The 26,247-nt window shown below is 47.5% G+C and overlaps 1 protein-coding gene across 6 annotated transcripts in view; it reads left to right on the top strand.

Annotated features, from left to right (window-relative positions):
• SMARCD3 (SWI/SNF related BAF chromatin remodeling complex subunit D3) overlaps window positions 1-26,247 on the top strand; it is a 1,344,655-nt gene that overhangs the window by 249,628 nt on the left and 1,068,780 nt on the right. The window contains exon 1 of one of the 6 annotated variants that reach the window (XM_085632182.1): window positions 12,809-13,238. The exons of 4 other annotated variants lie outside the window; for them this stretch is intronic. In XM_085632182.1, coding sequence (XP_085488308.1) covers window positions 13,161-13,238 — 78 coding nt within the window. In that variant the 5' untranslated portion in view covers window positions 12,809-13,160. Of the gene's footprint in view, window positions 1-12,808; window positions 13,239-26,247 lie in introns of those variants that run through there. One more of the 6 variants, XM_085632185.1, reaches the window with a different exon arrangement.

The raw sequence follows: 26,247 nt of genomic DNA, 5'->3' as shown, positions 1-26,247 counted from the left end.
CACTAACTAGTCCCCCAGAGGAGGAGGGAAAGCCCCCAAGAGACCCCGTACGACCTCCACGGGAGGGGAACTTACACAATCAGTCAATGATGACAATAATGTTGTCCAGAGCAAGGCCCACTATTAGTCCCTCAGTCCGGATCCGGCAAGCCCTCCCCACCAACCGCGCCCCCCCCCCCCCACCCCCCCGGCCCCGGTCCCCGGGCAAAGTGTCCAACCAGTCCCCGGCCGCCTCGGGACGATCAAAAAAGTGCGTGCGGCCATCCACCTCTACCCTCAACTTCGCTGGAAAAAGCATCGCATACTTGAGGTTCAGGTCCCGTAGGCGACGTTTGACTCCGAGAAAACTCAGTCTCTGCTTCTGAACCGCCGGAGTAAAATCAGGATAGAAGTTTACATCCATATTGTCGAGTCTGACCGGTCCTTGTTGCCTAGAAGTCTGCAGGATAGCGTCTCTGTCCCGAAAGTTGAAGATCCGGGCAATGAGAGGCCTCGGAGGGGCTCCGATCTTAGGTCTCCCTCCGGGGACCCTGTGGGCACGTTCCACTGCGAAGAGTTTACTCAGCCCCCGGGGCTGGAGACGGGTGAGGATCAGGTCCTCCACAAACAGATCCGCCGCCTCCTCCTCACGTCCCTCCGGCACCCCGACAATGCGAACATTGTTCCTCCGGGCCCGACCCTCGGAATCTTCCAGTCGACGATCCATCAGGGCGCTCGCCTGGCCCAGTCGGCGCACCTCCTTTTGGAGGGCCGCCACGTCCGTTGTGAGGCCCGAGGTGGTGTGGGCCAAAGAGTCGACCCGGTCATTCGTCTTGGACAGATCGGCCCTCACCAGGCCCACATCCACGAGGACCGAGTCAATCTTTTGCGCCAGAGTGTCAAAGCGCTGGTCCACAGAGGCCTTCATCTCGGCGATGGCGCCCATGACGTCCCGGAGGGTCAGATCCGCGGGCAAAGCAGGGGCATCAGTCGGGCCAACAGGGGGCCTACGCGGCGCCTCTGGAGATCCCTTCTGGAGGGTGTAGCGGTCCATGTTGTTAGACTGAGGGGCTGCGCCACGGCGGGTCGATTTCACCTTTGCCCGGTCGCCATCTTGTTTCGTGGACATGGCTCCAGTCCCCAAATCATGCCAATCTCCTTAAAAAGGGCTGACAGACCGGTTCACGGGCTCCGGGGGAGGGCGACCACAGCTCCGAAGGACGTATCACAGCTGGCGGGCCGGCAGGGCACCCCGATGAAGTCACACCACCGCACGCCGCCTCGCGACCCTACCTCGCTTGGCAGCAAGGAGGGCGCGAAAGCGAAAGTGAAAGTGCGGGGTACGCGAATCGCCCAGCCTCGCCCGCCGCTGTTGTTCACTTTGTCTCCGGATCGCCCCACAACTCCAATCCGGGGGGCCGGCGTGGAGAAGGCCGCAAACCTCAATCGATGCTCCCGCCGGTGTCCGAGGTCCGATTTGGAAACGGAAAACGGGTGGCACCTCAGCTCGGTCTCACGAACACAGTCCCCTCATCTAGGACAGGATATAGTCAGGATTTATGCAGGAGGTCGCGGAGGTCCTCGGGAGCCTCGCACCTACGCGGCCATCTTGGTTGCGCGCTAGGCTCCTCCGCGAAGAACTCTTTCTTGACCAGGTTTAAGACCCACAATATCACTCTTACTCCACCAACCTTTATTTCCAAGAAAGACTGAACCCTTTGAGACTTTTTTTAACTTTATATGGTCTGGTAAAAGTAGATTCATATTTTTGTACTTTAATAGGTTTTTTGATGATGACAAAATCACCAGTTCTGAAAGTCTTATTTTTAGTTTTGTTTGCAACATCATGATAGGCTTTGGTTAAAATTTGTTTCTCAACTATTTTCTGATGTATATTCAATTTTGAATCATCGATTTTGGTACATTTAGTGTTACCTTGATACCAATGCGTAAATTTAGGTGTCAACATGGTATTGCTTTTTCTCCCTCTCATGAGAAAGAATGGAGTTTGCCCAGTAATTTTGTTCACCGTGTTGTTGTAACTACAAACTTTTTCTTTGATCTTTTTTTCTACTGGTAACTTTGATGCAATAGCTAGTTGAACACCCTCTTTGAGAAATCTATTTACCCTTTTTAACCTGTCCATTAGAAGACTGGTTGTACAATGGAGTTTTTTCTTATTTAATGCCTAAATTTTTAAAGAAATTACACATTTTTAACGAGACCAATTGAGTACCATTATCAGAAACCAAAATTTTTGGTTGACCTTCAATTGCAAAAATTTCTTGCAAAAATTCAATCACAATGTCTGTAGTAATTTTAGGCCAAAACTTGTAATGAATCCACTTTGTGTAATAATCAAACAATACAACAAGGTATTTACAGTTGTCTTCCATACACACAAAAGGTACAGAAAAGTCAATAGCAATATTTGACCAAGGACCTTTTGGTAGGTCAACTAACTGCAAATCATTTTTGCTTACTTTCCAATATTTATCAGCTCTAAGGCATTCTTCACAAAAATCAATGTGGTTGTTTACATCTGAGTTAATACCAGGCCACCAATAATACTCTTTGAGAATGTTTTTTGTGGCTGTTGATCCTGGATGTCCCTTATGTGCAATGCAAATACGTTTTTTCCTAAGATTGTTGGGTGGAATTACTAAATCATGCCTCACGGTCAATTCATCAGATAATTGGTGATAATTTTTCAAGTCATGATTCAAATTTCGCAAAGCATGCCATTTGGTTTTAATAAATTCCATAACTGTTTGTAGAGTGATGTCTTTTTAAAGATTTTCAATCCATTCTATTTCTGATATGTCACCAATACTTAGTATAGTGGCATCAATTGGGGCAACCACACACTCCACTTCCTCCTTATCGTCCTCTCCATAGTTGTCTATAGGCATTCTTGAGAGGAAGTCTGCCCTAGAATTATCTTTTCCGGGAATATATCTAACTTTAAAATTATATTCTTGCAGTTTGGCAATGAGTCTTACAAGTCTTGAAGATGCCTTATTATTACCTCTCCCTGAACCTTCCAATATATATAAAAGAGGTTTATGGTCGGTAACAATTTCAAATTCTTTGCCCCATAAATGTTTTAAGTATTTCCACCGCCCATACACAAGCAAGGGCTTCTCTCTCAATTGTACTATAAGCCAATTCCGCTTGTTTAAGACGTCTTGAAATGAAACCAACAGTAGATTCTTGACTATTCTGTTTTTGACTAAATACAGCTCCAATGCCTATAGCACTAGCATCAACTGTTATCACATTTTTCCTCTCAGGATCATAAGGAAACAAAGTAGGTGCACATAATATAGATTTTTTAACATCATTGAATGCATAAATTTGTTCTTCCTCCCAAACAAATTGTTCTCCTTTACGTAAAAGTTTCCTTAAAGGCTCAACTTTTTCTGCATATCCTTCAATAAACCTTGAGTAGTATTCACAAAGACCCATAAAGGATTTTAAAGTGTCTTTGTAATTTGGGCATGGTGCTTCTGCTTGCACCAAGTCATCTTTAGGTTTTATTCCTTCAGAAGTAAGCTGATGTCCAAGATAATCAATTTTATCCTGTGCGAATTTACATTTTTTTTTAGTAACAGTCATACCTTTCTCTTTTAATTTATTAAGTACTTCACATAATATTGTATTATGCTCATCCAATGTAGGGGCATGTACTAAAATATCGTCTTGAAACTTTTCTACTCCTTGGACATCCTTGAAAATTATATCCAGCATTTTTTGAAATACACTTGTGGCTGAAGCAAGTCCAAAAGGTAGTCTCACATATCTGTACGCTCCAAATGGAGTTACAAATGTTGTGAGATCCCTAGACTCCTCAGCCAATCTTATTTGATGGTATGCTGACCTAAGATCGATCAAAGAGAAAACTTTAGAGCCACTTGTGGATGCCAAAATCTCCTGTATTTTAGGTAGGGGGTGGCAGTCCACAACAATATTCTTATTAAGGGATCTCAAGTCAGCACACAATCTCAATTCGCCATTTTTTTTTTAGTGTCAACAATGGCAGAAACCCATTCGGATGATTCTGTTTCTTCTATTACACCTTCTTCGCAAAGATTTTGCAGTAATAACTTATGCTCTTTCCTTACAGATAAAGGTACTTCCCTGACTTTGTGTGAAACAGGTATTGCATCTTTTTTTAATTTTATTTTATGCTCAAAGCCTCTGACGCAACCAATACGGTCCTCAAAGACTTCTTTATTATCTTCTAAGACTGTTTCAAGTGTTAGGGATTTATTTTTAATGCAAATACTGTTACAAAAATTATCATCTAGAACTATTGGTTCATCTGATCCAGGCTTCAAGATTACATCAAGTTTAGCTAGGTCTTTCCACCCTACAATGCTGCGTCCTTTCCTGGCTACATAAACTTTAGTAAAAATTACTCTGCCTTTAAAATTCAAGTAATCTTCGAAATACCCAACCATTTCAATTTCAAATTCCCCAAAAGCCTTGGGGTTTACATCAGTTTCTTTTAAACAACAATCTTCCCCAAGATCATCAAAAGTTTTGTCTGAAATTATGGTTATTGGTGAACCAGAGTCAGCCATAATCTGTAATTCCACAGAACCAATGTGGACACTTCCTAATGGAGCACGAATACGATTTTCTTGTGTATCAACTGACAGGACTATATTGGAACAAATTTCCTCGTCAAATTCTTCTAATGCATTTACTTTCACTTTCTTTTTAGAACTACTTTTAATATTTTTACAGGATGAAGTTAAATGACCTACTTTTTTTACACCTTCCACATTTTTTTCCAAGACCTGGACAGTTTTGAAAGTTAGCCAAGTGTTCTTTTGATCCACATCTGTAACAACTGTAAAATTTACCTTCTCTAGTATTGTAACTTTTGTTCATATTTTCATACTTTTGTTCATACTTCTTTGTATCCTGTAAGGCAAAAACATTAGTAGTTATCTCTAGACAATTCAATAGTAGATATTAAAGAACGTTCAATCCCTTTTGCAATGTCAATAACTTCCTGTAAGGTAGGATTTCTACAGGCCAGTAAACGTTCCTGTATTTTCTTTGTGTAACAGTGAAAAACAAACTGGTCCCTTATATAAACATCTACCATGTCTTTAAATTCGCATTTAGTTGCATGAACTCTTAGTGCAGCAATATACTCTTCCACTGTTTCACCTTCCATTTGCTTGCGCATAGCAAATTTATGTCTGCCAACCATAATGTTCGGCTCTTCAGAAAATTGCATTTCCATGCGCTTTACAGCCTCATAATTTTCATCCATATCATCTATCTGCCCTGCTGTTTGCTCATACTCTGGTAGGCTGTCAAAAATTTCCTCTCCAGCATTGCCTGGTAAACCAAACATTATGGCTTTCTTTCTTTCTGCACTATATTCTTTACCATCATTAGCCACCAAATAGTTTTCAGAGGCTCTATGCCAGTTTTTCCATCTCATTGGTGGCTTTCCAGCTTCATTTAAAAAAAATGCTGGAGTGCAGATCGCATTACTTTGAGCCATGACAGTTTTAGTTGCACATTTTTCCTCACCTTCTGCTTTAACTTCTGTGTCACTCATTTAGAAAAATATCCGCTTCAAAGAAGAAAGCGACAAAGGTAATATTTTAAATGTCTTCTTACCGTTTGTAAAAATAATTGTCCGTGAAGAAATTAACTTTGTAGTCCGTTTCAATCGTTTTAAAATGGCTGCACGCTGAGCGTGTTACGTGAAGCGTGAATACGGAGGCTGCAGTGTTCAAGATAAGATCAGCTTGTAACGCAAAGCGGTACATCACAATGAACAGCTCGAGGCAGGGCACAGCACGAGCTAAAGACATCAACGGCGATTGTAAACTGCCAATGCGAAGCCAGCTGAAGTAATTTAATCCGTATTATTTTAAGGTAAATGAATTGAAACGCGAATGTAAAATAATCGCGCTCGAGAGGAAATACCTTAATAAAATCCTTTGAAGTATGTAAACATGTCGAAAATTTTAACGGAAGAATAAAATGCGGAAAGTTCCTCAGGTTTTAGCGTTGTGGACCTTGAAATAATCCTCGTCGCCAAAATTGTTGAGTCAAAGCCAACAAAGGTTGGGAAATAATTAATTTATTATGTATTAGCTAAAATAAAAGGCCCACACGCACGTAGAACAGGTTCAATCAGAAGTCGAGTCAAATGACGAACATTCTAAAACGTCATATCTGAAAGAAACACGTTAGTTAGATTCCTCACCTTAGAATATCCCCAGGCGTCAGGCTGGATCCGGAAAGATTTTTGTAGCAATACCCCTTGCGCGTCGCTAGGCGTCGTCTGTGGCTCCGCGTCCGTCGTCTGCGTCGTGCGCCGGAATGACGTCGTCGGAGTACTTAGACGCCGCCCTCGCGCGCTGACGTCAGTTCTTCTTTTTTCCGCGCCAGTAAGTGCCGATCCGGGAAATGCATACCCCCTAACTTTTTTGACTCTTTTTGGTCTATCGACTCGACTCTGGTGCCGGTAGGATGCCTGGTTTTAAAGCCTGTGACGCCTGTCATCGCCTGATGTCGGTGACGGATCACCATCGCCGGTGCATTTAGTGCCTGGGGGCCGACCATGACGCGGAGTCGTGCCTCGATTGCTAGGCCTTAACATCGAAAGCTAGGCGGGAGCGGTCCCGTAAGCTTCTCGAGCTTCGGCACTCTGCTCCGCGCCGCTCTCGGTCCAGGAGGAGGTCCAAGGACCGATCGGGGAGTCGCAGCCATCGTCATCGCTCGTCGGGGTCTTCGGGTAAGTCGAAGCACTCCAAGAAGTCCAAGAGACGACATCGCTCTTCGGACTCCCCTCGACGGTCGCGCGACTCGGCCGAGGGTCAGGGTGGTCCCACCCCCGCGGCTCCATCGGAGCCACGTCCGTCCCCATACCCGCCGGTCCCTGGGACTGACGCGACTCCGGCGGAGGTCAGTGCTTTCCTCTCGGCCATGAGGGGCCTGGCTCCGCCGTCGACGCCTGTAGGCGCGCCTTCGGGCCCCGCAGGTTCGACTGGGCGACCGCGCGTGCCGGCGGCTCCGGCCCCGTCGACTGCTCCGGCCCGACGTCGCAGGTCCCCGAGGGATCCAGGCCTGGATCTCAGTCGGCGCCGGTCGACCTCACAACGCCTCCTCTTCCGGCGCCGACACCAGTTCCACCTCCGACGCCGTCCCACCTCCGACGCCGTCCCCGGACGACGTCGTTCCCCAGTTTAGCCCCGGTCCGGGCCCGACGCCGGCACGGCGCCGCCCGGTGCCGCTGCCGGTGCCGATTGGTGAACGCTTCATCTACTGCCCGGCTCCGATCGTTCCTCCTGTTTATCAGGAATCGGATGACGAGGGCGACTGGGAGGGGTCTGATGACCCTATGGCCGCTCAGGCCCAACTTTGTCAGGACTGGGCAGAGGAATTGGAGGATGCCAGCGGTCTGGATACCTCCCCGGACGCTGGTTTCGTCTCACCTCCGACTGTGGCCTCGGAGGAGGAGGCAGCCTTCTCAGTGGTGCTGCGCAAGGCGGCCGAAGCACTAGGGCTCGAGTTACCTGCTGTGGCCGTGAGGACTAACGTCCTCACTGAGGTCCTTCAACCGACAGCAAGCTCCACTGAGCCTCTGCTGCAGTTTAATAAGGCCCTCATTGACGTTCTGCAGGGCACTTGGTCCAAGCCCTCCACAGTCCCTCCTGTGGACCGGAACGTTGCCCGGCGCCACCGCCCTGCTCCGGGCGACCCCAGTTACCGCTCCCAACACCCCACCCCCGAGAGTCTGGTTATCCAGGCCTCAACCTCCCAATCCTCCTTCCCGTCTGCTCCTCCGGATTGGGAATCCAAGAGGTTGGAACATTTTGGCAAGAAACTGTTCTCGTCCCTGAGTTTGGGACTGCGGTCTTTAAATACCGCTTGCCTTTTGGACCGTTATTCCCACTTTCTGTGGTATACGGTGGAGGACGTGCTGCCCTTGTGCCCGGTGGAGGCCCGGACACGACTCACTCAAGCTCTTGCTGACGGTCGAGATGCAGCACGGCATGCCATACGGTGTGGACTTGACACCACGGACTCGCTAGGTCGGGTGATTTCCACCACGGTGGCGCTTCGGCGTCACGCCTGGCTGAGGTCCACGTCATTTTCGGGGGATGTCCAGAGTTTCCACATGGACATGCCCTTTGATGGCACTCGCCTTTTTGGTGAGAAGGCGGACAGTGCGCTGGCTCGGTTCAAGGACTCCCGGGCCACGGCCAAGTCCTTGGGTCTTTCGGCCCCGCGGCCGCAAACTTCCGCCTTTCGTCCCCTTCGTGGCCAAGGAAGGGGCACGTCCGCCCGGACGCAGAACCAACCTGCACGCGGTCGCGGACGTGGATTCCGCCGAGGCGGTACTGGAGGTCAACGTGCCGGTCAGTCCACATCCACCCCGGCAGCATCCGCCTCAAAGCCCTCCTAGTCCGAGCTTTCAGGCCCATTCAACGCCAGTGGGCGGCAGAGTTCGCCATCACCTGCTCCACTGGCGCTCCATCACGTCGGACAGGTGGGTGCTGCAAATCGTCCGAAGGGGCTACTCCCTCCCCTTCGAGACGACCCGTCCAGCCATGCCACTGCTGAACCACCGTATGTCGAGGGATCATTTGCATCTTCTACGAGAGGAAGTTTCGGCCCTCTTGGCCAAAGAGGCCGTTGAGCGCGTTCCTGGTCCAGACGTAGGGTTGTGGTTGTTATTTCCACTACTTTCTGGTTCCCAAGAAGGGCAAAGGGGGCCTACGCCCGATCTTGGACCTCAGGAGCGTCAACGCCTTCCTCCGGAAGGACCGGTTCAAGATGCTCACTTTAGCTCAGGTTCTGGCTGCCCTAGACCCTGGAGACTGGATGGTAGCGTTTGACTTGCAGAACGCTTATTTCCACATCCCTGTCCTGCTGGCCCACCAGCGTTACCTGCGGTTCACGGTGGGTCAGGAGCACTTTCAGTTCACTGTGCTCCCCTTCGGCCTCACCAGTGCCCCTCGGGTGTTCACAAATGTGATGGCGGTGGTCGCAGCTCATCTGCGCAGATCAGGGGTTCCAGTCTTCCCCTATCACGACGACTGGCTGTTGAAGGCGGGCTCGCCCCAGCAAGTCGTCTTCCACCTCCAGACTACGGCCGACCTCCTGCACTCGCTGGGGTTCTCCATCAATGTGCCGAAGTCGCACCCGAGTCCCTCCCAGAAGCTCCTTTTCATTGGAGCGGTTCTCGATTCAGCGCAGTTCCGGGTCTATCCGCCGGAACAGCGGGTCCGGGACATTCAGGCACTGATTTCCATCTTCCGGCCTTTGTCCTGGGTTTCAGTCAGGTTGGTGCTGCGGCTTCTGGGGCTGATGGCCTCCTGCATCCTGTTGGTACCTCATGCCAGGTGGCGGATGCGGGCTCTGCAGTGAGACCTGAAGTTTCAGTGGGCCCAGCATCGAGGCAACCTGTCCGACCATGTCCTGATCTCGGAGGGCACTGCGAACCAGCTGCAGTGGTGGCTCACAAATCGCGATTGGGTCAGCGGCAGATCCCTCTCCCTACCCCAACCGGAGCATGTCGTAGTGACGGATGCGTCCCTCCTGGGATGGGGGGCCATATGGGAGAGGCGGAGATCAGAGGACTCTGGTCTCCGGCGGAGACTCGGCTCCATATCAACCTATTGGAGCTGAGGGCGATCTGACTTGCACTGAAAGCCTTCCTTCCCTCTGTCCGGGGAAGTGTCGTGCAGGTGTTCACGGACAACACCACCGCCATGTGGTATTGCAACAAACAGGGCGGGGTGGGGTCGTGGACCCTTTGTCAGGAGGCTCTGCGCCTCTGGACATGGCTGGAACATCAGGGCATCACCCTGGTGGTTCAACATCTGGCGGGCTCTCTGAACGCCAGAGCAGACGAACTCAGCCGCCGGTGCATGATGGATCACGAATGGCGTCTGAACTCGGACGTGGTGCAAGGTCTCTTTCTGCAGTGGGGAGAGCCTTGGTTAGATCTATTCGCCACCGAAGAGAACGCGCAATGTCAGCAGTTCTACGCGTTGGAATTTCCAAGGCGGCACTCGCTCGGAGACGCTTTTCGTCGCGAGTGGAGTTGCGGTCTGTTGTACGCCTTTCCGCCTATACCACTTCTGCCCAGAGTGCTGAAGAAGATCAGGCGCGACCGGGCCCAAATCATCTTGGTGGCTCCGGATTGGGCACGAAGGTACTGGTATCCCGAACTACTCAGTATGTCCATCGATCCCCTGATACGACTGCCCCTTCAGGAGGACCTTCTGTCGCAGCAGCAGGGGACGGTCCTCCACCCGAACCTGTCCAGCCTCCACCTTCATGCGTGGAGATTGAGCGGCGGCAGTTGATGCCATTTGACTTCCTCCTGAAGTCTGTGATGTCATTCTGGCAGTCAGGCGTCCCTCCACAAAGACCGTATACGCCTGCCGGTGGAACAAGTTTGTGGCATGGTGCACAGCAAAGGCTGTGCATCCCCTTTCTGCCCCTGTTTCTGAGGTTCTCCTCTTTCTTCTTTCCTTGGCCCAGCAGGGCTCTGCTCTGGGCACCTTGAAGGGTTATCTTGCTGCAATCTCTGCCTTCTTAAGGCTTCCTGATCAGCCTTCTCTTTTCAAGTCCCCTGTTGTCTCCCGTTTTCTCAAGGGCATTACTCATATGTTTCCTCCTGTTCCATTCGTAATACCTCAGTGGGACTTGAACCTTGTTCTTACTTTTCTGATGTGCGCTCCCTTTGAGCCCCTTCACAACTGTCCACTTCGTCTACTGACTCTGAAAACTGCCTTCCTGGTGGCTATCACCTCCGTTAGGCGGGTGAGTGACCTCTAGGCTCTGTCAGCTAAGCCTCCCTTCCTTTCGGTTCATCCGGAAAAGGTTGTCCTCCGGACCCGTCCTTCTTTCCTTCCTAAAGTCGTGTTGTGTATTAAACTCTGCTATTCTTTGGCGAAAAAGGTCCCTCCTGTTGGGCTGCGAGCCCATTCCACCCGGGCCACAGCGGCGACAACTGCCCTGGGACGGGGTGTCCCCTTGCAGGACATCTGTCAGGCGGCGACTTGGGCTTCACTGCACACGTTCGCCAAGCACTATTGCCTGGACAACCAAGTCCGGAGAGATGGCCACTTTGGCCGTTCTGTTCTCCAGGACTTTCTGGTGTGATCTTGGTTCGCAGGCCCACCTCCGGGGTTGGTATTGCTGGGGTATCTATTCTAAGGTGAGGAATCTAACTAACGTGTTTCTTTCAGATGAACAAGTTACTTACCTTCGGTAACGATGTATCTGTAAGAAACATTATTTAGTTAGATTCCTCACCGACCCACCCAGCCTGCCCGTTCTGCGAACCAACATCTAGGGTTAAGGTTCTCCCTTCAGGGCCCTAGATTTTTTGGCACCAGTGTCTGTCTCTTGCATGGCTCAGCGTCCCTGGCGCGGAAAGCTATGTATAAGAACTGACGTCAGCGCGCGAGGGCGGCGTCTAAGTACTCCAACGTCATTCCGGCGTAAGACGCCGACGACTGACGCGGAGCCACAGACGACGCCTAGCGACGCGCAAGGGGTATTGCTATAAAAATCTTTCCGGATCCAGCCTGACGCCTGGGGATATTCTAAGGTGAGGAATCTAACTAACTAATGTTTCTTACAGATACTTCGTTACCGAAGGTAAGTAACTTGTTCATTTATATCAAGAACAAACGTCATCAAAGGGATAGAATGTGATAGGGCAGGGAAGAAGAGGCGAAAGAATGTAGAGTGAGGGAAGGAAGGATAGGTGGAAGATACGAAGCACAACCCTCGGTGTTTTGATCTTTTTAACAACTAACTTTTCTAAATAAATGAGAACTAATGCCCCTAGCCCTGTCCATCAGCCAGCAGTCGCCTTACCCTTTTTTTTTTTTTTTTTTACTTGGGTACAGAAATTTCGGACTTGCACCCTGGTATTAATATTGACTAAACTACTCCCCTGTGTCACAGGTACATCACAGGAGCGCAAGCCAGAGTGCTTAAAGTTACCTATCCTAGCCCCCTGTAGCATGCCCCACCCCCCTGCCATTTAAGTCAACATTAGATTTGGCTGCCAACAGCAGTTTTTTTTTTGTTGCAGTTTTATATAGCGCAAACTCGACTCTAAGGTATCCGAGCACTGTACAGGAACACCAGCAGCATTACAGACGGACACATTCATTTCTAGGCACGGGGAGATTAAGTGATTTGCCCAGAATCACAGGATGTGTGAAACTCCCACCAGACTCAAACCTGGTTCCCCAGCTTCAAAGTCAAAAGTCAGCCACTCTAGCCTTTAAGCCACATCCAGTTGATTTACTGTTAGTAGGCTATGCCACCACTTGGTTCTCGAGTCTGCGCTTGCTGCGAAGCAATTTTCTAACCGCCCTAGCCCTTTACAAAACTATACATTGAGATAGAAATAAAGTGCCCTTTGGTACCAGCCAGTTAGCCTCCAATGTTTCGTTAGTGGCCTTAGGCAAGTCGAGTATGTCCTGATTCCTTCCATGCTCAGTCCCATCAGTACTTGGAGCTGTCAAGACGACGGCCGAAGGCACGCCGAGAGGGGTGAATGGCTCGCTGCCGTGGCCTCTCGGTTCCCCATTCCTCCAGCTGTTGCCGTCTCAGCTGCTCTTGGCATCCGACAGCCATCTCTCTGCCCTGCCCTCCTGTCCCTCGCAGCCCATTCACGAAGCTCCCTCTGTCCACTCTAAGGCCGCACCATGACTGTATCGCTTTTCACATCACAGGCCTGCAGTCTCCCTCGCCACCAGGTCCCAAATCACCGCCCCCGAGTGCAACAAGAGCCTGAAGGCCGGACTGAAAGCAAGAGAACCCCAGTAATGGCGAGAAGACCATGCTATGTAAATACGTACTATTTCCCCTCCGTCTGTATATACCCCCTCACGGTGTCCTAAGCTGCACTGCTCAGCATAGCCACTTTTAACACTACCCCTCCCCTGAGCTCTTTCGCTTGGCAGCCGTCCTTGTAATCAGTGGAGGAAGAGGAATGTGGCGATGAGTCCAGCGGAGTGGGCTGTCTGAATCACCCTGAGGGACCCCCGCCGCCCCCCTTCCTCACACACAAGTGTGAGAGACCCTGCCGGGCTGAAAGTAGGGAGAGAAGGGGGAGTACATGGAGAACGGAGAGCCTCCGAGCCAAGAAGACTAGGGAGGAAAGTATGGCCGCAGAGGAAGCCACCGGAGGGGCCCGCAAGGCCACCAAAAGCAAACTATTCGAATTCCTGGTCAACGGTGTGGTGAGTAAACAAAGTTACTACGAGCTGAAGCCACTGTAAAGCGCATGTGTAACGGGCGATTTTTGTGTGGGGGATAGGCTGTACCGGATTGAGGTCATAGAGCCGTGTGACTGGTTAAAAAGGCTGTGACTCAACGATCTTGCGCTAGCAAAGGAACCTCTGATAGCGAGAGGTGAAGGATTTCGAACCTCGGCATGTTTTACACCTTCCAAAGTCGTTAAATTGAGTTGCATTATCTTGGGGAGTAAATAAAATCGGCGTAAAACCATATTATAAATATATTCTGTCCATTTGGGTGGGGAATTAGTTGTATATTGACTTTTCTAAGGTATAACTATAGCATAATTATTGTATTAAATCTGTTATGCTAACTAGATATTTACTTTTATTTAAAGCCTTTTAAGTACAAAATCGCTTAGAAGTTGGATAGGGGAGCGAATGGAGCGAGGATGTGAGTAGAAAGGTGAAATTAATGCAAGAGCGAATATTAAGGCCGTGAAGTCAATGCGTGTAGGAAACATGGGGATGTACTGATGAGGCAAGGACTGTGAGTGAAGTGAGGACGGCGTTTACAATAATGTATCCCTGTAAAGAAGTTAAGGCCAGTGAGTGAAAGACCTAGCTCTGACTAGGGTTAGCAAACGAGTTCAGTATTACTTCAGCTAATTGTCAGGCCTTCATTTCTTTTTAACATACGTTCTTTTCTGACACGTTAGTTCAGTTGATTTGAAACAAGACTACATTGACCGGCATGTATGAATTTGTTAATTAAGAGGCTAAAGCTGGAAACAATGGGTCTCTGTGACACGGAGTGCCCTCGGCTGTGAAACGAAGACTGAGGTGCAAGGCTGCAAGCGAAGAGGTCGAGGATTATAAAGCGCCACTGGCTGCTTGGCGTCTCACCAAAATGTAGGTTTTTGCAGCATTCAGCTTGTGAGATGTCCTTGGGTGACTAGTCAAGAAAAAATGCCAGTCTTCAGATCCCAAGTCTCATATTTTTAGTTTTGTGTTCCCGAATGTGTGCTGGTAGTCTTTGCAAATTGTAGTACTATCTCTGTTTTATGGTATTGTTGCTTGAATGTGAATTTACCTTGAAAAAACAAAGACAAGAGGCGTTTGGCAAAACAGGATCAGTTGGTTTAATTATTCGCTAGAATCGGGAGTACAGCACACAGAAGCGGGTTTGAGAACTGACTCAAAGTACAACTCTATTGAGCGTCTTTTTATACATTTATTGAAGCATCATAAAACAATTCATAGGTCCTGTTTTGGGTGAGGAATGCAGTCCTATTCATGGAGTCATAAATTATTCCAACCAATAACAGATGCAGGTGGGTCTCAACCTTGCGTGGACACAGTGAGGAGGGCCAGTGGGTAACGTGTCAAGATGTCCATCATGGGCAGCGCTTGATCACTCTGTGTGCTGTGTCCTGATTGCCTGAGTGTTCCTAACTTCATACGGCATCTAACTTTATGGTATTTCTGGAATATGCGCCCCTCCCGCCATGCACGTTTTATCAGGGCCTATCTCCTCGGACCATTGTGGTGTCACTCAGTCCCGGTTCTAGAGGGTGGGCCGGGTGGGCCAGGCCCACCCAAATAAGATCCTGGCCCACCCAAGGCCATTCAGAAGTAGAAAACCAGGTGCACCTATCTGGGCCGGCTTTCCTGCCGGCGCACAACCCGAAAGGCTGCTACAGCTCGAATGTGACTCTCTGCAAGTCACAGAGTCAGCCGGTCCGTTGTCATGGGCAGAATGACAAAGTGCCGGCAGAGGAGGCACAGCATGGCACATCTCCTCCCATCCCAGGCCTCAGGAGGTGACTTTGATTCCTCGGGGAGCTGCTGAAGCTTTTGAGCAGTACAATTATCAAGTCATAAGCGGGGTACGTGGCCTTTAGTCCCCCACACCACGCCTCAACGATCGGATAGGAAAGGTACAGGGGAAGGGGGGCTAGGGCCAGCATTCTTGGTTTAAAAACTATGCAGTGATATACCAGATTGAGATTGGAAGTTTCTTTCTAATGAAATTCCATCCATTTATAGATTGGAGAGGGTGCTGTACACACCTAAGAGTGATGGAACTTCAGAAAAAACACTAAGGACTGAAATAACTTAACATTTAAAGACAAGCTTTTGCAATGCAACAGGTTTCACATTTGCGCAAGTTTAAGCTATTGACATTGTAAATGACACTGCCTTTTATTTATGTGCTTTGGAAACCTGCAAGCGGTACGTAAACACGCACTTTGTACTTTGCAGGTTTTCTTAATACATAAATAAAAGGCGTTGTCATCTACAATGCCATATTGCATTGTTAAAGTTTTTCGCAGTGTTTATTCTATAAATGATCCCTTCTGTCCCTCCCCTCTCACGTCTTTTTCCGTCTTGCTCTCCTTTTCCACAGTTCCTCCCTGAACCTGCATTACTTATACAGTTTAAAAGGCAATGTAGTTAAAATAAAGCAAATCAATGCAGCTATGCATAAGCTTCTTAACGTTTGAATCTTTCACAGAAACAACAGGCTACAGCTAGTGAATAAATAAGTCACGGTCCTGGAAAGCACTTTTGAGTGTGACATTGCAAATATCTTCGTGGATAATGGTTCTCATTACTGGCTAGGCTACGTGAGTAATGCTACTGGAAACACAGTAACACTGGTGAAAATCACAAGTGGCTCCTCCTACGGGGAAATGAAAGAATGACTGGGACTTAATCCTATGTTACGTGTAAGTTGCAAATGCCTGGTGGGCAGCATGGCTGCTGTTGCGAAGCACAGTAAAAGTGGCTGGTCAGTGTTGGCACGAAAAACACTCTATTACGTCACCAATTTTATTACAGCCATTGATCTGGTAGTCCTAACACCTCGATAGAAGAAAGACTGCTGTGCATGGCGATAGCTTAGAGTTGTATAGCAGCCAAGAAGAGTGGGTGTGGCAAATTGGTCCTGCAGGAAGAATAACCTCTGACTGAAGAATATGCTTTCGATTTCAAATAAGTTGTCCTTAGTTTGGGAACCATGGAGGCTATGGACAGGTGAGGGATAGGGATATACACGCGAGATCGCAGTTTAAGGGGAAAGAAAAGATAAAGTGGAGAGTGGTAGAAAATACAAGTACGGAGGTAGTGGCAATCGAGGGGTATTAGATTCATAACTAGATGATGTTCTAACCGTGAGCTGCACTTGTGAACGTAAACTGGGGTTGGAGAGAAAGCCAGTGACAGATATTGACATGCTTAGGTGGCAGGAAGGGTGACCTATTAGAGGGACCGGGTGACTAATAGATGAACAGATCTGTAGGAAGGTGGACGCACCTGGGTGCCATGCTGCTTAAAAAGCAAGCGGTTGCAGGTCAGCATGTCACCATGCTATAGGAGAAAGTGATTTACGAATGTAGTGCTCACAGACTGTAAATAAAAAGTACAGAGCAACTACACATATAACAGGGGGTGTCCTCATACGAGGTAACAACAGAAGAGAGGGAGGTACTAACGAGGGACTAATACGTCTTGACCAATGAAAAGCCACCATTTACAAAGGTCAGTGACAGGAGCCAATTACAAAGATGGGCGGAAAATGGCCTGAGCTTCTAGTCCATACCTGAATACAGCATGCCTCGCAAAGCAGCACATGCACTTCTCAGGCTCAACCTAAAAAATATGACTAGATATAGGTAAAGGAAAATTTGATTTTGACAGTGTTGCACTGAAAAAAATAATTCACCCTCTATGTTGGGGCAAAAGGAGAGGTAATAGCAGAGGAGGGATAACGAGAGAGACTGAGACAAAAGGAAATAAGAGATGGAGTGGGGAGTAGAGACAAATGGAGAGGGGGAAAGGAAAGAGGGAGAAATCATTGACTAGAGAGGAAAAGAGGCTAGAGTGGAGGGAAATAACTATAGATAAGCACAATGAGGGAGTGAGACGGGGTAAACGAGAGAGGGAAACAGCCAAGGAAAAGATGAAATGAGAACAGACTAAGTGGAGAGAAGGGGAGAACAATAGATTTGTAAAGGTAGGGTGGCAATCAAAAGTGGAGAGAAGGGCGATGGCAAAAGGAGAAAAAGAAGAGTAAATGAAAAAGCAAAGGATGGATGCAGAAGAAAGTGTTAACAGTTTCCTGGTCAGTAATAAGGAAAGGATGAATCAAGGCCTCACACACACTTCTTAGTTCTGACGTTTCCGCAGTCTACAGTTTGATTTGGAGGATGGCAACACCTAGAGGAAGTGCCAAATCAGGAGTAGAAACCAAGAAACGGCTAATATGATACTATTCCTCCAAGAAAGAGATACTGTGGTCAAAGAAATGCCACCTCTGGATTCTCCACTGTATCTAACAACTCTTCCAGAAATAGATGAATTTTCCCTTACCGCTCAACAATAAAACATACTTTTGATCTAATCTCTACTAAAGGTAGGACAAGGTCAATCCACTTTCCTGAATAACCTTTGAAGGCATGCCAAACTGAAAGCACTTACAAGGACAGGAATCTATTTAATGTCTACAGAGAATGGTCTTCTGCAAATGTCAAGGTTTGATAAAGCTGGTGGCTACTGACAGCAGCAACTTAGTAAAGTGGACACAACAAAATATAACATTTGGTGTAAGACACAAATGAGTTCAAGGGCTAGAGGTAAATTAGGGTGACTGACATGAGAAAACACAATTGAAGAAAATGACAAGTTTCAAGACAGGAAAAGACCTGAAGTAAAACTCAAAGAGGCAATAGAAATTGAGAGAGTGGGGAACAAGGACATGGGAGGTAGAAAAGAACACCCTATATAGTGTATGTGGGAGACAGAGGAGTGAGGAAGAGGGGGAAATTATAGACTAAGAGAGAGGGAGGAAAATAGTACAGGGGCAATGGAAATGGGGAAAATCAAGACAACTACAGAGACAGACAGAGAGGGAGACGGAGCAAGAGAAAAAAGAGATGGATAACAAGAGAGACTGAAAAATGGCAGTGTTCGAGCTGGGGGTCTCTAGTTGGCAGCGGTAGGTACCTTTGACCAAATAGGGAACCGTGCTTCTAAGTCAGGGAAAGGGGATTACACTATTGGATAACCCCTGCTCACCCCCTTGGTAGCTTGGCACGAGCAGACAGGCTTATCTCAGAGGCAGTGTGTTAAGCATTTGTGAACACATACAGTAAATCGATCCACTCTAGCCCCAGACTGGGCTGGGGAAGGGAACTAGAGGCAAGTCAGGGCGTTTGGAAGCCAGCCAGCCTCCGACATAAACTGTTCTACACAAATGGGGATTCTACCAATAAAATGACCTAAGTAGTGCTCTAGTGTGCTATGTGTATGTGAGTGTAGGCATCTCACTAAAAGTTTAGGACTGGCCTCACACACCACCTGGTGTCATGCTTCATGATCAGCCGTCCTCGCCCTCTAAAAACTTGGTTTGATAGAGGGCAGGCATACACCTGACGACAGAGATGCACTTCTAAGCTAAGTGGGGGCCCAAAGTGAGTGAGAGATTAAAACACCATTATAGTTGCCTCACCTAAATTTAAATGAAATGGGTAACTATATGGTATCTAAAAACAAGTGCACGGTGACATGGGGAAAGTTATTAACCCCTCACCATAAGGGATCTGGTCGACATGTTTCTGCCTGGTGTCAACAGTGGTACATGGCATTTGTCAGGACGTATATCTAAATTCTTATAAAAGGACTCCACTCTTACCAACACTGTGGTTTAAGTAGTCAGAACGTGGGGTGACCTTTGTCACACACCGTTACCTGAGGTTCCTCTGTACCCTGTGAAGGAAAAGAAGAGAAACGTACAAAAACACCATCAAGGCACTTGGGTCGGTCAAATTCAATGAAGGAACCAGTCACAGTCCACTCTATTTAAAGCGCGCGTGGTTAAGGTGTATAACACGTGACTGTCATACGTGAACACACGAGTGATAAAAACAAAAAGGGAGTGAAACTACTCCCTTATCTTACCCACAGCCTTCACCCTACGTACTTCATGGGAGGGAGGATAAAGGGAAAGCCCCTATGGTCAAACCCTAGAATATTTAAGCAGAAAAATACCTGTTTGAATATCACGAGGCTCAAACAGGACTGTAAAACCAATGTAATTACGTCCTCCATGCATCTGACATCCATTCTCACACATATGCCTTACTTCGTCTCGGTGCGCTTTCTGTTTCATCACCTACTGGTATCCAGCTCTCCTCCCCGATGTTAAATGAGGCTGGTAGAGCGGGCGGTATAAGTAGTGCGGCTATTTGGTAAGTTTGGCGCGAAGAGCGTGCAATCACCGAAACCGTGAACACCTGAGTGGTTTCCGGTGTCTGCGTGCACTAGTGTCGGGGAAAACCCAGCCTGACCTGCGCGCAGAATGTCGCCCCAATGTGCGTATACCTTCCGCTGTCCTAAGCGGTGTCTATTTAAAGTAGCCTGGAGTCTGCCTGGCTAAGGGCGCATCTGTATCCGGTCTTACCCGGGACTCCAAATGTGGGGGCGTGTTGTTTCCGATGTCTGCAACCGGAAGTCAGGCGCATACGAGAGTCCGCGATTATGTGGGACCTGTCCGAACTCAGGGAGTTTTATGTGAGTGTTAAGTGAGCACCTATGAATGCGAGCTAATGAGCTTTAAAGTACTATATTTAAAAACTGGCCTCATATTTATAGACAAAGTGGTGCACAACCAATCTCGGACATTTACTGTCAAAGTGCTATGGAGCCTTTTGCCCTCTAGTGGATTTAATCAGAACAACGAAGGCAACTAATGTTTAAAAGAGTACTCGTGTGGTAAATAGCCAGCAGAGCCTCGTGATTGGTACAGAGGGAGGATGCTAGTCTCATTATTATTCTTGTAGATGTTAGTCAGGAAATGTGCGCTTATAAGAAAGCTTTTTCAAAGGAGACTGAGCCCAAAAGGGGCTGCATTTTACCGCCCAATTTGTAACCAGGGAATTTCGTAGTTTAGTCCGATATCTCATGACCGTAGGCGGAACACCCACCGTTGTTCTCTTTCAAACAATGCTTTTGTTATGTCAGGTTTGTGTTTGCTTATGACCTCCAGGACCACCCACTTCAGATCTGTATCTTTGTGATTTGCTTCTAAGTAGGGTTTGGTTAACTTAGTATTCGATTTTCTACACCGAATAGTGCTCCAGTGTTTGTTGATACGAGTTTTTATTTTTCTTGTGGTCATGCCCACGTATTTGAGACTGCATGGGCATGTAAGAAGGTACACGATCCCCTCAGTATTACAATTGCTGAAGTCTTTCAATCGCCATGGGTTGCCTGTACCTATATTGACCTCCTTTGTTGAGTATGTCTGTGGACATGCTACACAATTTCCACATGGGAAATGTCTTAACGGTCTGGATTGATTCCAGAGTGTAGGTTGATCTGTTGTTACATCTTTTTGTAGCTGTGCTAGGACTAGGTCATCGCTTAGACTTCTACTTCGTTTAAATGCAAAAAGGGGGGGGGGTCCATTGTTTGTCTGCACTGTTTAGAATGGACCACTTCTTCCTGATAATGTTCTGGACTTGGTTAGATACTGGAGTGTAGGTGGCAACACAGACTAACCTATCTGTTTTCTCTTTGTTGGTGGTTTCCAGGAGTCCCTCACGATGGTTGTTCCTGGTTCTCTTTTTCGCCTTTCTCACCATTTTAATAGGATAGTTGCAATCTAGCAGTTATTTCTCTACTTGGTCTGTTTGTTCTATGAGGCTTCTGCAGACAGAATTCCCAGCAAGGGAATTCAGAGGGGAGCTGGTGGTGAAGTCTTTTGTCCCTGAGACTTCAGCAGGAGGCAAGCACAAGTTCAAGACCTTGGAGTAATATTCTGCAAGATTATGAAAGTTCTTTGAAAGTTCCTTCTCCTCTCCTTGGCACTGAAGACACTACTGTAGGCCAACCCAGCAACACATCACACTGGCAGGGGGGCAGTCCAACTCCTACAGCTTCCTTGGTTCTTCTCCTTGGCAGAGGTTCATCTTGTTCCAGAAGTTATCTAAAGTCTTGGGGTCTGGGTCCCCATATTTATACTACTAAAGCCTTTGTCCTCTGAAGGCATAGGGGCATGCACCTAGTCCAAACCAGTTCTGTGCAATCCTGGAGCACTTTGTTTACAGGACTCCTTCTTCCCTTTGACAGTGTGGGCCAGGGTCATCAGACGCACCACAGGAGGTGGAGCCAGCATTGTGGAAGGCAGACACAGCCCTATTCAGACAGAGGTGCTACTCCTCCTACCACTCTACATGCAGATAGGTCTATAAAGCCCTGTGCTGACTCACCCTGTCTCCTGAAATCCCCCAGCCCCGGTCACTCAGAAAGCCAGACGCACAATATACACGCTAGCAGAGGCAGGCTGGATGGTTTGGTAAGAAAACACCTACTTTCTAAAAGTGGTATTTTCAAACACAGAATGTTAAAACCAACTTCACTAAAATATGTTTTTTATCATTCTGAGTTCAGGCATACTAACCTCGAATTTCTACCATGTTCCCTGGGTCATTTAGGATTATAAGGTGTTATAATCAAACTGCCCATTCTGGCCTATGGGGACTGGTAGCCTTGCAATAGTAAAAAATGAAAATGGCTGTAATTCACTATCAGGAAATGCCACACACATCAGGGCATGTCCTACCTTGTACTTACAGTGCACCCTGCCCTTGGGCCTACCTTAGGGGTGTCTGATATAAAGAAAAGTGAAGGCTTAGGGACTGGTATGCGGGTGCACTCACCAAGTCGACATGGCAGAACTAGACTGCACACAGGCTCTGCAATGGCAGGCCTGAGACACACTTTACGGGCTGCTTCTGTTGGTGGCACAACCAGTGCTGCAAGCCCACCAGCAGTCTTTGATTTACAGGCCTTGGGCACACATGGTGCACTATACTAAGGTCTGACAAGTAAATCAAATAAGCCAGTCATGGAGTCACTAATCCAGTACATCAGGGAGGGACAATGATAAAGAAGGGTATTAAAATAGATAGAGGGGTTTGTAGAATGAGAGTAAGTCAGAGGGAGGGAGACAGAATTGAAAGTTGGTATGAACTATGGACAGACATAAACATAGGAAATCTAATAGATGTGGTCAGTGAGAATCTGAGAGGGCAGGTGAAGTGAGAGAGCAAAGAAAGGGGAAAAGGGATTAACCCTAGCAGGAGCAGTGATGGGCTGTTCATACTTGTGGGGGACGAAAGAGAGAGCAAGGACACAGGGACTATATGAAAAATGAAAAGAACGTCTGTAGTTGAAGTGATTTCCTCCAGCATGTCAAGCAGATTCAGATTATGTCTCTTCCCACAGTATAGATGTCACCAAGTACCATGCTGTGTTATACCCCCAAGACATCACACTCAGAGAGAGAGAGCCTTCTGTGTGGCAACCAAAAGGGTCCATGAAAGACTTGGGTGTGTACAGCCGCTGAAGCCTGGAGTTTAGCAGTGAGCTTTCTGACTTATGGCTTGTGGGCAGAGATATCAGGAGACCTCAGGGTGGCCAGGAAAGTCAGTGATCTGAAGGTAAACAAGATCTTCTGGTAGGTGAAATTGAGAAGAAGACTCAGCAACTTGAGGTTGACATGTACCTTAGGGGTCTAAGGTGGACCACATCTTCAATGATTATTGTCCCTAAGTTGGAACCTCTGGGTACCTGAGCAGGGCCAGGCAGCACAATTAAATGACACAGAGTAGGAAGCTTGGCACCTCTGATGTGCCAGAGCCATTGGGACAAGTAGGAGCCTTGAATGCCTGGGAGTGAGAAGGGTTTGGGGCAACTTGAAGTAAGCATAAACCTCAGGACCCTGAGGGTGAGCTTGAGGCTCAGGGACTTAAACTCGGCTATGCTTCTGAAGCATATGCTCACCCCCCAATACCTACTGCAAGGATTGAAGGTGAGCAGGAGCTTCAGCCATCTGGTGTTGACAATACACCTCATGCCCTTAAGGTGAGCAAAACATCAAGAAAGCTATACGGATATATACGTTTTATGGAATCTCCTGGTAAACATGATCCTCAGGGAAATGAGGATGTCCTGGAGCTTCCAAGTAGAAGTGAGTAAGAGCTACAGGATGCGATGGTGAACAGGGAAATCAGGTGAGCAGATGATGAGCTGGAATCCAAAGGTACCTGAGAGTGAGCTGAAACCTTAAGGATCTTAGCCTGAGCAGGAGTCTCAGGGGACCGGAGAGTGGAAATGAGTTTCAGGGTCTCTTTAATAAGTGGGTAGTTTAGAGAATAGCTGATGGCGAGCAAGAGTCTGAAGGCCTTAGGATGAGCAGCACCCATGGATTTCTACCGGTGAACAGAAGCCGACAGACAAGAGGATCTGCATGAGCTTCTGGGGTCACGTTGGTCAGGGTCAAGCAAGGAATTGTAAGAATGGCCAGGAGTTTTAGGACCATACTGCAGAGAGAGGATTCAGCGATCATAGGGTGAGTAATGGCTTAGAGGATCTTAAGAGTGAGCAACTGTTTCAGAGACCGATTAGTTGAAAGATGTGTGAGTGAGCTGCAGAGAAATAATAGTGTTTCCAGCAAGTGGAGAATGTTAATGGTCCTAGAACATTTGAAATGTTTAATTTATCACAAAGGTCTCCCCAGATTTGCTCCCTGATACTATCCAAGCAATGTTTCATGAAAGGTTGTGATCTGCAAAGGTGGGCAACTTGCTTTTGGGTGCCCGGGCCATTATTTGGTCCTGATTCACCCCCGGATATAGGCTACTTTCAGGCCTGGGGACAAGTGTGATGTCAGCAGGGACGATAGCTGCTGAATGCACAAATGAACAGCACAGATATCTTGAACACTCTCACTCACGCTCACAGATGAGGCTGAAGACTCCATTTGCCATCATTTTGCATCATAACACTGATTTTTTTCCAAAAGCACCTTACCTGATGTATTTCAGTGCCTTAAAGATAGGTGTTTTAAGGTTTATAGTGCACACCAGTTGTACCCTTAACTCCTGTGGGAGTCTTTTTTTATTGCATGAGTGGCTAAGCAGAAACTGTTGAGCATAGTATAGAGCTGTCTATTCTGAGCATGTTTGTTTAGTACAGGGCACTGCAGTATTGTTTCATGAATAATGCTTCTTTTATTACTTGGCACACGTTAATTATCATTTACACATTGCAAACGAAATACACACTACAAAACAACCTGACCGCTCAATGCTAGCAGTTCAAGCATGTTGTTACTTCTTCCGTTAAGGGGGAGATGTGAATGTTGGAAGTATTACCACTACATGGAAAACTGCCAGAGGCTAGAATGGCCTAAAAGGAATATCTAAAAAAAAAACTTGGATGGCCTCAAAACAGATGGGAGAAAACCCCAGGCCTGGTTGAGAATGGGTTTTGAGCATGACGGGCAATGTGAGATATGGCCTGTATTGTGTGCATTGGTTACCATCACTGGTGGGTTTCCTTGGTTTTACACTTACACTTACCATAACTCAGTTTTTAATTGTTTTTTAATGCACAGATGCATAGAAAGGGAGGATAAATAATTGTGAAGTCTGCATTATTTTATTAGGTAGGGGTGTGCAAAGTTGTCAGAGGGCTTGCTGCGCTGCATTTTTAAACCTCAGTGCTGTGCAATCTTCAAAGTTGACAATTTTGTTTTTAAAAAAGCATGAAAAGCTGCAAAGAGCTGTTTCTGCTGCTGCACATGACCAGAAGCAGGCAGCAGCCAATCTATATGCTGCGTCCCTCCCCTTCCACAAAGCGAGAAGCAGGGAAAGCAAAGTAGGTACCTCGTTGGTTGGTGTTCATGGTGTTAAAATAGCAAAAGTTTACATTGTCTGTACCTAAAACATTAGATTTCTTCAAAACTTTGTACCACTGCCCATTCATCTTCGTGGCCTACCCAACCTTGGTCCTGGCCCTCCCTGAGCAAGAATCCTAGAGCCGGGCCTTGTGTCACTACCTATCTTTGGGACTAATCTGGGTTCTACCTGTTCGCGCGCTTGTCCTGCTGGTTAGTTGCCACCCCACCTGTGATCTATTGTTCAGTGGCCTCAGGCCTAGGTCGCAGGGTCTTCCTGACCACGTATTTCTGACTCAGGGTTGATTAAGAGGTCATATTGGGGGATTGTGACAACAATGATTCAAACTCGTTCTTATATGCACATGTATGGAAAAGCGCCTCTCTATAGTGTAATAAAATGAAGTACGCTATGTAGAGAGAGAGAGAAATCCCCAAAAGATGAGTAGAGGTAAAAGTAGATAATACTAACACTCTTTTTGTGGTAGTGTGGGCGAGCAGTTAGGCTTATTAGAGGGTAGTTTGTTGTACTTGCAGAGGCAATAAATGAGACACACACTCAAGAACACATTAGAGACCAATTTGTAAAAATACCTTTGATTATTTCTTTTACATATAATTTTTAAGACCATAAACACAGTTCTAGGATAAATACTTTTGGAGTTAAGAATTTTCAAAGTTCGATAAATGTATCACTTATATGTGCAATTGCTCACCACAGAAAACAATAGGGAAAAAGCTGAATATTGCATAGAAATTCAGGCAAAACTTTTACAAAGGTCCCCTCCACGGTGTAGGTCGATGTAGGGACTAGGACCAAAGTTCCAGCATGAGAACTACGGAAGCATCGCGGATCGGCCAGGAGCAGTGGTGATGAGGTCTTGCAAGCTGGTGTGCCAAGATGAAGGGCGCCACGTGAACCAGCACGACACAGAGGGACTTGCAGGTAAGTCCTGTAGGTCTCCTGGGAGGGAGGAGATTGCAAGGGGGTGGGGACCCCAGGAGCAGGGCTGGAAGGTTAATGATGGGGCCGGGTGCAGAGTGACCGGTCAGCCGGGCGTCGTGCATCTTGAGGTCCTCGCTGTTAGGAGCAGGCAACTTGGAGGCGATCTTTATACAGCTGGGCCACTCAGGAAGTTGATCTCTGGTGTCTCAACGTCTCTTGATAGGTGCTTGCTTCTGATTCTTCGGGAATGAGCTCTTCTTCTCTGTGATTGCCGTTGGGAGTTTGGTACCCCAGGTATTTATACGCTGTGGCTCCGACAG

The sequence above is a fragment of the Triturus cristatus genome, chromosome 10 (assembly GCF_964204655.1).
Source record: "Triturus cristatus chromosome 10, aTriCri1.1, whole genome shotgun sequence".
Classification (NCBI taxonomy): Eukaryota; Metazoa; Chordata; class Amphibia; order Caudata; family Salamandridae; genus Triturus; species Triturus cristatus.
The sequence above is the reverse complement of the archived record's forward strand: the minus strand, read 5'-3'. Positions and strand labels throughout refer to the sequence as shown.